Below are 12,889 nucleotides of genomic sequence, written 5' to 3' on the forward strand. Positions count from 1 at the left end.
ATACCTGGAACTGAGCAGAAGGCAGATATATTGACAAAGGCATTAGCTCGGATCAAGTTTGAAGAAATGAGGAAATTAATAGGAGTACAAGATTTCTCACAAGCACAGTTGAAGCTTAAGGGGGAGAATGTTGGATTAACTTCAACATAGAAGTCACTAACAAGCTGGTTAGGACAAGATTAGGAAATTGATGTAATCCTAAGGGAATTAGAAGTCATCTAGTTCTAAGAAAAGGAAAGACATGTAATAAGGTAATAGGAATAGGAAAAGGAATTCATAATTCTATATATATATGATTACCAAAGTTGTGGTCGATCATATGAGCAAGATTAGAGCTTGTGTTTAGTTTTGAGAAATTTTCTAAACATCGATAAAGAGAGTTGTCTTTATATAAGCTAAGTTTCATCTTGCAGTTGCCATTAACGTAAACATCAAAATCTTTCATAAACATGCAAAACGTGCCTCAACGTGCCCTAAGTTTATGATGGGCGGTAAATTTATATGTTCAGAGTTCAAGGTTCAGGTTTGTAGAAATTTATTTGTTCGTGTAGATTGAAAAAGTTATTCATTTTAAGTGTTCCAGGGTTTTATGACTGTTAAAATATTCAGAGTTGAGGATTTAAGGTTCATGTCTAAAAAAAATTCATTTATTAGCATAAAATAGAAAAAATTATTCGATTTAAGTGTCAACCAAAGATTCTATGTTTGTTCTTGTGTTTACTTCTATGGAAAGTAAATGAGAGTAGTGGCGCACAACCTTAAAGATCTACTTAAAGAAAATTGAAAATTTCCATCAACATCGTTGAGATACGGGAACTTAGTTTAACTAAGCAATGTCAGCCTTTTGAAAGATTCATGGCAAGACCCAAAAATTCTTCTAATAGTGTTCCTTTCAGCATATGCAAGTACAACCAAAGTAACGCATCAATCTTGGCTGGTTGCGCGCCATCACATGCAAATGCAAGATTTGAGCCATTAGCATGCATGGTTCCGTTGTACCTAGAGTACAAACTTCTCATGCACTTGTTAATAGAATTGTTACAAACAAGACAACTTCTTAAAGAAAAAATGGCTTCATTAACCCATTTTAGGGAATAAGTGACACCATTTTTTTTCCGAGACCAACGACCGTTTCGAAACTCGCAAACCGCCAAATTTTATGCATGCGATATCACCGATGAAAAGAAATCGAAACAACGCTAAATGACAGATTGTAATTTTGACGTCATTGCCGACGAGTATAGATAAGTTAGAATCTTTTAACTGTCGCCGCTATTTTCGGTTTCGCACTTGTCAACAAATTTCGGTGAAAAAGTAAAGAGTAGTGTAAAATCAATGTAACCTACTACCCCTTGCATTTGTTAAGCATCCATGAATTCCCTAACTTGAAATTCAAAATTTTAACTCTTAATGAGCTAATAATGGCAATGAGATGATTGAGACACAAAGAGAAAAAATGACAATATGTGTAGTAAGTAATCTCAAACTCATTAATATGATGAATAAATTTCCAACACAGCTAATGCGTGTCAGTTTATTGGGAGGAAACCAAAGTTCGTGTTAGACAAACCCAAATATGCTAGCTTAGTCTTACTTACATTTGACGCCCATTCCAATAAACTAACTGTGCTACTCCTATTAGTAATCATATACTTTTTTTCTAGAGTTATTTCTTCGGAATTCTTGTTTAATTAGGAAATATATGCACTCGATACCGTCTAACAGTAAAAGAAAATGACCATTAAAGAAACTACCAGATTGATGTCGATAACTTGTGTTCCAAACTCGTATAAACATTCATTGATAAAAAGAATAAAATAAGCTACCAAATGAAGGATTCAAATTCAAACTTAACTGGCAAATAAACAAAATTGCAAGTTGTTGTACGTGTGGGGAAGCATTAATATACAATGAAAAGCCCCCCAACTTGCAAATCAAGTTGCAGTATTTGTAATCACAACTCTCTTGTTCAAACACAAACACCCCATATAAAGAAATTTGAAAAAGAGAGAAGAGTCTTTAAAGAAAACATACAACTTGGTTGTACTATTTCTTTATTAAATAATAACACTACCAAGTTGGGGGAGGTTTATATATTTTTTCGAGTCAAGTTGCACACCAAGGAGTAGCTGTAATTTGATTCCCATATCCATCATTCTCAAAACTTATTCAATATTTCCATATTTTAGTTGCAACATGCCTTCCTAGTAATATACCCATGCATGGATTTAGGGGAACAGTCTTTTCCTTTTTACTGTTCTTCTTGATAAAGTCACTCGCTACCAAACTTTTTACCAATCAAAAACAAAAATGAGATGTTCTTTAAAAATTATAGCTAATTGAAAACTGAAGCCGTCCAAGAAGGTGATCAGCACATCGGGTCGGCAAAGATCTTGTTTAAGATTTGGTTTCGATTTAACTATATTTGTTGTGCATTCTTTGGCATGTCCATTAGCCACGGACTGTAAAAGGCCACATTGGTGATGCAAAATGTACCAAATGGACTATATAAAAGAAAGAAAAGCATTATGGTATTGAGAAGTTAAACTAGATTCATAAATGGTTTTTACAATGGTGTAATAATAAATAAAGTCATAACTTACTACAGAATGAGGGAAAACAACCCAACAAAAAGAAATTGTAACGGTTTTCTATAGTTCGAACAATTTCACACAAACGTTACATTTCTTTACCGGTATAAACATCATAATAACGGAACGGATCATCGATCAATCGATCCTGGTACCTGATGATCTTCCCGAACAAGGGTGGAGGAACTGATATAGTGCCGATCAATCTGATCCACATCTGAAAATTACCGGCCCGGCCCCGAAAAACGAACAGAACAAAAAAAAAAAAAAAGGACTTTGTTGATGTGATTTGATTTTCCTTACTTATGATGAACAGAAGCCGGTGAACGATTTCTCCCCACCAAGTTCTCAGTGAACTGACCCAATGATTGAAGGTTGCACCTCACAATTGTATCCACAAAAACACAAGTATCATCTTTAGTATTACCGATTGGTACATCTACGACGTATGACTCAACAACCACGGTTCCGGTTGAAGCGTTGCTGTTACCCGTCCCTGAAGATGATGGCCAAGAAGGATGAAGTGTTGTAACAGATCGATAATTTGATAAACGATGATCACCACCAACCATACTGAAACTAAGGATATGTCTTTCATCGTCGAGTATCTCAAGTCTCTCGGTACTAGTTGCCGCCGGTAAACCAGAAACAACTTGCACTTCTCTAACACAACCAACTTGACAACCATCTCCTCTAATAACATTACAACTCTTGATAAAACTTTTATAAGCTTGTGGGTTATCGAATCTACGTACCACAGACCAAACGGTTGATACCGGAGCGTCGATGACTTGGATAACCGCTGAGCAACACTGGTTAGGTCCAACTTCATGTGCATGATATCTTGCAACGGTTTCTGGTATTGGTGTAGCTCTTGCAGCTGTTAAATGATCATGCACTCTGTCGAGGTATGAAGTCCGGCTAGATTGTTGTTGCTGTTTCTGGCTGCAGATCATTGTGTTGATTCTGTGAGGTTGTAGAGATGATTTGAGAGGTGTTGATGGCATTCTTTTTTCTTTTGATTTGATGATATGATGAAGAGAAAAAGTGTGTGGATTTATATGGTGTTTCGGAGAGAAATGAGATGGATTTGTATGAGAAGATGATGATGCTAACAAGAAGAAAGATTCAATGAGTTTGTCAGCTTTGAAGTTTCTTGAGAAGTGGTGGTTTTAAATTATCTTCTTGTGGGTGAGAAAGAGGGTGTTGGTTGGCTTCTTTCTAATGGAGAGGTTGGAGTTTTTAGACTATAAAGTACTTCATGTTTGGGTAATGAAATTAAAGCCTACTTGCAAAATCTCAAGTTACGAAAGTGCCCCTTATTTTGGAATTATCAAATGGATATAAAATTAAAGTGAAATTAATAATTATTTTTTTTTTACAAAAAGAATTATAAATTATTCCCACCACCTCGTACGGCTATAACTTTTTCCTTAAGCTTGCGTCGGCGGGTTAGATTTTTTTTTTTTTTTAATTTTTCCGATTTATAATTTCTTGGATTTTTCTTTTAATCTTGTAATATGGATGTTCTATATTACCTCTCCATTTAATTTTGTGTAATGGAGTATTGCATTTTTTTGTTCCTTCTCATAGGCTAGGTAATTATAACAAATGAAATTAATTAAAACTTATATGAAGAAGGGTGCACAAAATCAGACTTGATATGAATTTAAATTGAAATATCAACCAGTCTCGATATTAGAATGAAATTTCCTCAAAACCTAACACTAGATTCAAACGCGTTGGAAAGAAAGTAAGTGCAGTATAGAATCAGGGGAAAATACTACAAGTTGGGTCTTGCAAAAAATAAATCAAAGTACAATTACCAACTCTAAATTTTGGACTTGTTCCCAATTTACAAAATTGATCTTATTAGAGAAAAATAAATTATAAACTATACCCATCACCTCGTACCTATTTCTCTGTCTACAAGTTGATCACGTGTATCTAGAAATAAATAACATGAAGATGTCCTTTTGGCAGCTTCATTAGCCACACCCAATTGGTACGGCTTAATCATACCTAATGCAAGTGCTCGCTATAAAAATCGAAGAAATTCATTTTTTTCTTTCCTGTAAGGCTGATTGATTCAAAAATATAACTGGTTTATTAAAAGGAATCATAAATATAATTGGTTGCAGTTGTTATTTTTGATATAGTATTATGGTTGAGATGATGGTTGAATTTTCGGACCCGAAGTTATAGTTTCTTAGATTAGGTCTAATGAATGTTTAGAATGGATATCAGAAAGTAAATATATTTTGCTTCACAAAAAAAATTAAGTTTCTTGTTTTTGATTTCTAAAAATCGAAAAACTACTTTTAGAATATGTTATCTAGAATACCAAAATATGTGAAAAGAAAATATATTATCTTCCAGAGATGGATCACTATATATATATAAAGGAAAAAAGAATGAATATGGGATTAAAAAAAAGGGAATTATGATTTTGCGTTGCAAATTGATATTTTCAGACTGTTTGTTTTTTTTAAACGTTATTTTTTTTTCTTTTCTTTCCAACGGATAGTTTTATCATTCAGAGTCACCAGAACTATTGTTTCCCAAAGCCCATACGACATTACTTGTGAATCTTGTAGATACATGCCACTAGACATAGTTTTATTCTGCCTAGAAATTGTTTACATTTGCAGTTTGAGGATAATCCGGAAGCAAAACAAGAGGTAATTTCAAAACAAACCCACAGTAATCCACTAATCCTAGTTTAGAATCCACTTGTGGAAAAAGTTTATGTACTATAATTGACAACTAAAAACAACTTATGGCTAATAAAGATATTCTTCTTTTTCATTAATAGGGATATATCCCAGGGGAGTTGGCACTGTCTGTCACTTAGCACAACTTGACGAGGTCACTTTGGGAAATTCAGTTAGTAATTTATATAAACACAAAAATGGTGGTTATATTGTAATTTTAGGAAGCAAACAAGGGTATTCATTTAATGTTTTCGCAAATGGACACTCCCACTTGCAAGAGTTCAAGTGCAAAGACGCTCGTGGGGGTGTTGAATGTTGACGCGACCCGTCAAGCTACCTGCTTCATCATTATTTTTTTCTTCCCAAGGCTGCATCCAAAATGTCTATAAACGGCCAAAGCTAGTAAAACTATTAGGTGATAATACCACTTATCTGAATTTATACCTCTCCTACATCTTGTATTAACAAAATTGTTAAGTGATGATACCAGTGATCCGAATTCGTAACACTCTTACATCCTGCATTTTCAGTTTTCAATGTGGTATCCTCGAACACATAATGCCATATGGAATGAGGAGAGAACAAGGAAATTTCCATTTTGTTTAAAAGTATATACATTATGCAACTAGTTACCTATGATAATCCTCTTCACCCGCTTTAGAATCAACTTTGCAAGTTGGAAGAAGTATGTAGAAGAAACTTAGCAAGTGGAGGTTCTAATTGAATATTTGCCTGGTTTGATCAATATGTATGACCTGTTCAAACTTCAAACCTTACTTGATCAGTTCTTCTCTCTACAACTTGTAGTCAGATTACTGTTCCAACCCTCCACTATAAGAAATTTTTTATGTCGATTTGATTTGATTGTACGAAAAAGTTTTGATTATCTTAAAATTATATTGAATTTTCCATATTAGGGTTTCATTTATGTTAAGAAAAACAACAACTTGTCGCATGATTTCAAAGAAAACCAACCACAAACACTTTCTTTAATGTGCATTTCATCATCATTACATATATATTCATATAATCAACTTGGAAAAAAAAGATTTATGTGCATGATGAGGTACTGTTTGATTCTCTTGTATGGAACTAATTAATTTATTTTCTCTTATTATGAATCTTCCGAACAATAATACATTAGGGGGGCTAGGAGTAGGGGGTGCATTGCACTGGATTTATATGGATATAAATAGATTTTATCGGTTCTAGCTGAATCAAGTGGAAAATTTTATATGTTTTCTTTTTAAAGAATTGTGGATTGTTATGGATTAAGGTATGGAACGGTAACCGGGAAATTATCAAACATACATTTAGTGGACTAAGGATTGATTCTGCACTGCTTTTTCTTCAACCATGACAACCCCACTTGTGGATTTGCATTTTTGTAAAAAAAATAGAAAGATACATATGTGGCAAATCGCTTGCGAAAGTGTAAATCAAGAATCTAAATAAGAGAAATACTGACAATAAAAAGCAATGCAAAAACATAGAAGAAACAAAGAGATCACAATCAATTTTATGGAATCTAGAAAGTGTAAAAATTAAGAACACATGCAACATGCACTTGTAAGTGCAGAGTACATATTCTTTGGCCAACTAAAGAAGAAGCAAGTGTATGTAAGTAGTTGTAGCAACTATTTTCATGTCAACAATGACATATTCTCATTTGGAGTACCTCAAAGGGAAGGGGTTTAACTTTGAGAACAACATGGCAACTACTGTTTTTGACATTCAGTATCTTGCACAAGTTGACACTATTTAAACTACACTAGTTTGTCTAAAAGTCTCACCAAAGATTGTGATTTGATTTTGTGTGTGTATATATACTAATACATGCATGAATATGGATGTGGATTTAGATTTAGAATACTAATGTCAGCTTAGCATTACTAAATATGTATATTAATGGTAATGGTATACATCTTGCACAAGATTTTTCTTTTCTCTTGGATTAAGTTTTTGTCTTTTTAGAATTATATGTGTGTGCCCTTAGAACATTATATACAAATACAATGAATCAAGTGTAGTTCATATAATATGATATCTTTTTGTGTGTTTGTTTATTTGATTGATACTTCCCATTTTTTTACTTAACTAATAATTTTGCCCTTTCTTTGGTGGGTTTTAGGTATCTCAAAAGTTAGTTTTGAATGAGTGATGAGCTTTCTTGGGACAGGATTTGGGTACAATAGCTAATACCAAATAAGATGAAACCTCTTCTTGTGCACCTTATTTAGCCAATAACTATTTTCATTTTTCTTTTCTATTACTAGGTCGGTATACGCCTGTCGCCTTCTTATGCCTCCCACTCACATGATCTAGCCATCAACAGGTCCCGCCGGAACCCAAATTCTTATGGCGATTCAGATTTCATTTTTGCAAGAACCAGAGACAAGGACCTTCTTAAGGCATAGGCGGCTGCCTAGAACCCAAAATTAATAAAATACAAGCATCTATATGAATTTAGAGAAATGTAGCACTCCAAATTACTCTACAAATTATTGTACAATGATTTTTTTTTTCTTGTGCAAGTCTCAATGAATACAACCAACTGTGAATAGTCCAGATTGTTTGGAGCCTGATTCTCATACTTGAGGTGAACATGAGTGTTTGAAGCCTCCACTCTAGAGTTTGAGGATCACATGAAAACCTCCATTTGTTGTATATAAGAAAAAAAAACAAAGTGTGTACGTTAATACATTCGCAAAATGAAAATAAAAAGATATTGGTATCAAGCCCATTTGGCGAATTTACCTGGGCTCCAGTGATGGCCCTGCTAGGGACGGACTGTACGTTATGTTGGCAAACGATATTTGTCCCACATTGGAGGAGATGGATAGAAGAGAGTGTTGCGCTACTTTATATAAACGAAGATCGAATTCGATAACAAATTGCCTTAAACTAATGAGTAAGGAAAACAAAGCGAATGGTGAAGGCCGTTCGCAGCGCTAAGCAAAAATTCTTGCGCAATAATTTTTGAAGGGGTTATAGGCTGGCCAAGTGTTGACGCTGCTTACTTTTGCAGAACTCACTTGTGCTGGCCTCCCACCCTACAAATCTTAATCTCTAAATTTTACTTTTATGGAAATTAGGGGGAGACCCAAAAAAAAAATATTCTAAGGTCCACAATCCACAATTAGGTAACATGACACCCATAATTATATGAAAATATTAAAAATGTATGCATGGCGGAATATTAAAAATGTATGCATGGCGGATGCATATTAAAATATTAAAAATGTATGCATGACGGGTTATGCATTAGAGGTATAATTGGCAACGCAACTTGGATATAACATATCTAAAAATCCGCGCCTTGGAATTTTACAAATTTTATATCGTTGGAAATCTTTTTAAGAGAGCTAAGCAACGAGTACAAACAATCATATTAAATTTTTGTTTTTCACGAAAAAATCGGAGGTGATCATCATTTTAGGCAAAATTTCGAAAACTGACTATATAACCATTATGCAGCCACCAAAAAAGATGCATAACACATTCTGCAGACACATAACGAATTATGCAACCATTTTCTCGACTGCATAACAAATTATGCATCTGCATAACAAAGTTATGTAGTCATTGTTTTGGTTGATTTTAGTGCGTACATAAAAAATTGATGCATAATGCATTATGCAAACATATTTTCGGATGCATAACAGGTTATGCATCTATTTTCTCGATGCATAAAAGATTGTGCAACAAATTTCTCGATGCATACTGCATTATGCAGCCATATTTCGGATGCATAACAGGTTATGCATCAATTTTCACGACTGCATAACATGTTATGCAGATATTATTGTAGGTGCATGACAAGTTGTGCAGTCTTTGTTTTTGTTGGTTTCAATAGTGACGAAAAAGTTGATGTGTAACGTGCTATGCAACCGTTTTCTGGACTGCATAACAAGTTATGCAACAAATTTTTGTAGATGCATAACAGGTTATGCATCCATTTTCATAGTTGCATAACAACTTAAAACAACACCCAACAGACTAAAAACCAAATCTGATCTTGACATGTTATGAAGTCATAACAACGTGTCATGCATAACTAGCCACCAACTTCACAGCTCCCCATCTATATCTCGACAAAAATCAAACTCTTCAATCTCGGAAAACAAGCACACCCTCATATACATTGTTGCAGACGTAGAATAAAACATCATAGATTCAAGTCAAATCCTGGCAGCAAACCAAGCTGTCGTTGATAATGCTTCTTCTGTCAAAACCTGATGTGCTAAACCCTGTAATGTCGCACCATAAACCGCCTCCAACAATCCTTGTTCGATACAAACACTAAACCCACCAATCTGCAGCCATTCATCTCATAAAACTGACGGCAGCTACACTCTTTCTTAGCTATTTTCAAGGACCCAAACTCTATCCGATGTTGAAACAAATTGGTACCCAAGTTAGCTCACCCTACTGGCTTCTAATTAACGCCACATCCGCTGCAAACAACCCTTGTACTCATCCCACAAACGCACAACAAACTAGCAAGGAAACGGTGCGGTCAAGCAGCTGGTTGTGTTCTTGTTGTTTAGCCTTGACCAAATCTTCCACAACACTAACCAAATTTGTGAATCACTCTGCACCCTTTTCTTCCTTCTTTTCTCGCTGCCAGAACTGTACCAAACCCTCACCATAGACAACATATATCCTTCGATATCTTGCTGGTTTCAAACCCACGGCAACAACACACAACACCCACACAAACATCTGCAGCAGCATTTGTTTCTTCTCCTCTTCTTACACGACCCAGATAATCAACAATGCTCATAGCAGCAACCACTGTAACAGCTGCGAACTAGGTGGTAATAAGATGGTGGTTCATCTTTTCTGTCGAACAGTTGATATAGCTACCTGATGGTGTTGTTGTATGTTGAGAAACCATCTCCTTCAGCTCTCCAATTCCTGCAATTTCACATTCAACACATCCCAATAACTCCACTTCTTCCAGGAATTATAAACTAGACTCATTCATCATCATTTACTGTCACAATCAAACACAGCAACAACATCTCTTGGACAAAGAAAAGAGGGGATGTAAGAAATTCTTCTTTCCTGGCTCTCTTGAGTTAAAATACAACCCAAACTTCTACATCATCTCGAGCTCCCGATTCTTCGAACACAACCACCAAAACCCATTTAATCAATCAGTCCCAGATCCCCTTTTCTTTGTTGATTTCAGTTTTGCAACTTCACCAAATTCCTTATATGATCTTCTAAAACTTCATTCATAATCAATTACATCAACAGATCAGACCCTAACTTCTTCCTCTCAAACATTACCTCAACTGTAGATGATTCGAATCACAAACGAACCCTTGAATACACCCAATCCAGTTGACAAACGGACCCAACTTGGTTGCTGCAATTTCTAATCTCAATCGATATTTTGGACTCCGTCGATAGATAGGAAAGAAAGTTGTAGGGAGATACGAATCTGAGAAGAAGAAGAAGAAAAAAAAAAGACCGAAACATAATTTCAGAAATTATGAGTTTGAGAATAATTTTCTTCCAGAAAATGGGTGCGCGCCTGTGTTTTTCTGAGCGTGGGTTTCATAGTAGAAAAGTCTGGGAGAATGGATCTCCCTGTAGTTTTCACTATGCTTTAACGAGCCAACTAAAGACAAAGGAAAGTCGTTCCTTGGCAAGTTATGAGCCAGGCCCATTTAAAAAACCAAAAGAAAGATCCGAATGTTGGTAGTTTCCTTGAAAAACCATCGTTGGGGTCATTTTGAGCAGCATTCGATAAATATTATGTTCGCTTACCTCAAAAGTTTGTTTTATGTTCTCATGATGCTTTAAATATCAAGAATATGTAGACATACTAGGTAATAACCCTTATAAAACATGACATTGTTAAGTGAAACCCTCGTCATCACACTAGTTTAATTAAATGAAGTTTATTTGTATATCTTTTACATGTAAATGATGTTGGTATTTGCATGATTGCTCACTCAAATAAAAAATCTCAATGATGCAATGAAACAAGGACTTAAAATCCGCAAATACCAACAACAGTTGCACGTAAAAGATACAAATTTTTGCCCCATGACAGAAAATTTTGCCCGCAGCCCAAATTTTGCCCCATTACAGAAAAACTCGCACGTATAACCTAAAATCTGTCTTGAAACCGAAATCTACCCAAGGTTTGCCCTCTATGACTCACAACTTGCCTTGCTTACAGAGAGTTTCTACAAAACTAATTTCAACCATACCCTAGAACGGACATTTTAAAACCTATACCTTATACTTCCATTACTGCTAGCTCGGGGAGCTTGGATGAGTCACGCAAAGAAGTTACTCCGCACGCATTTTAAGTCACATCTAATTTAGGAGAGAGGATTGTATTTCTTTTCCGTCACTTCATGAAGGCAGTGCTATTCTCCTCCCTGATGAGGTGTTTGCCCATGTGGCACTTAAATTACCCAACCCCACTGAAACACGTCACCTATTGAACTACAAAAACTTTGACCCACGAATCACTCTTCAGTTTTTCTTTTCCTCTCTCATCTGTTTCTCTGCTACGGGTTAAGTTCTTGGAAGAACTTCAAAATCATGTTTCTTAAGGTGACAATGGAAACAACGAAATGCCATGTCAGAAAAGAAGAGTATGTTTTCTGTCTTAATCAGCTTGACACATCGGATAGGGAGCAGAATAGGGAGGAGACAAGGGAGGAGAATTACATTTCCTTATGAAGAAACAAGACTTTGACAATATATTTTCATGGTCTCGGGACAAGATTTGGGTACAATAGCTAATACCAAATAAGATGAAACCTCTTCTTGTGCACCTTATTTAGCCAATAGCTATTTTCACTTTTCTTTTCTATTACTAGGTCGGTATATGCCTGTCGCCTTCAACAGGTCCTGCTGAAACCCAAATTCTTATGGCGATTCAGATTTCATTTTTGTAAGAATTATAGACAAGGAGCGTCTTAAGGCATAGGCCGCTGCCTAGAACCCAAAATTAATAAAAAATACAAGCATAGATATGAATCTAGAGAAATGTATTCTATTAGCACTCCATATTACTCTACAAATTACTGTACAATGGAAATTTAACTTTCTGTATTCTACATTGTTGATTGTAGGATTTGAATCTCAATGAATACAACCAACTGGGACTAGTCCGGATTGTTAGAAGCTTGACTCTTATATTTGTGGTGAACGTAAGTGTTTCGAGTCTCCACTCTAGATTGAGGATCTCATAAAAACCTCATTTTCTTGTATCCAAGAAAAAAAATAAGTGTCTAAGTTAATACATTCACCAAAAGAAAAAATCACTCAAAAGATATCGGTATCAAGCCCATTTGGCGAATTTACCTGGGACCGTACGTTGTGTTGGCAAACAATATTTGTGAACCCTTATTTTGGGCATACCAAAATCTTTCAAGACATACCACATGAAGACAAAAAAGGTTGTGAAATAGCAAAATCAGATTACCCCTTAACCCATTTTTTTTAATGGAAAATCTGCCCTTTATGATTAGTGTTAGTAATATTGATTAGTGATTAAATATTTTGTTTAGTGATTAAGATAATTTTCAGAATTATAAAAGGTTGTTTAGA

At 35.1% G+C, this 12,889-nt stretch overlaps 1 protein-coding gene and 1 non-coding gene across 2 annotated transcripts; one reads left to right on the top strand and one right to left on the bottom strand.

The window, feature by feature from the left end:
- Window positions 1–2,532: 2,532 nt before the first annotated feature.
- LOC113340497 (abscisic acid receptor PYL4-like) lies at window positions 2,533–3,822 on the bottom strand. Its single transcript, XM_026585637.1, has one exon. It carries the CDS (start codon window positions 3,596–3,598, stop codon window positions 2,891–2,893), a length of 708 nt encoding a protein of 235 aa, XP_026441422.1. The 5' UTR covers window positions 3,599–3,822; the 3' UTR covers window positions 2,533–2,890.
- Window positions 3,823–8,199: 4,377 nt separating this feature from the next.
- LOC113340688 lies at window positions 8,200–8,360 on the top strand. Its single transcript, XR_003355607.1, has one exon. It is a non-coding gene; the product is annotated as a U12 minor spliceosomal RNA (small nuclear RNA).
- The last annotated feature ends 4,529 nt before the right edge of the window (window positions 8,361–12,889 follow it).

Source organism: Papaver somniferum, unplaced genomic scaffold (genome assembly GCF_003573695.1).
Source record: "Papaver somniferum cultivar HN1 unplaced genomic scaffold, ASM357369v1 unplaced-scaffold_22, whole genome shotgun sequence".
Taxonomy (NCBI): domain Eukaryota; kingdom Viridiplantae; phylum Streptophyta; class Magnoliopsida; order Ranunculales; family Papaveraceae; genus Papaver; species Papaver somniferum.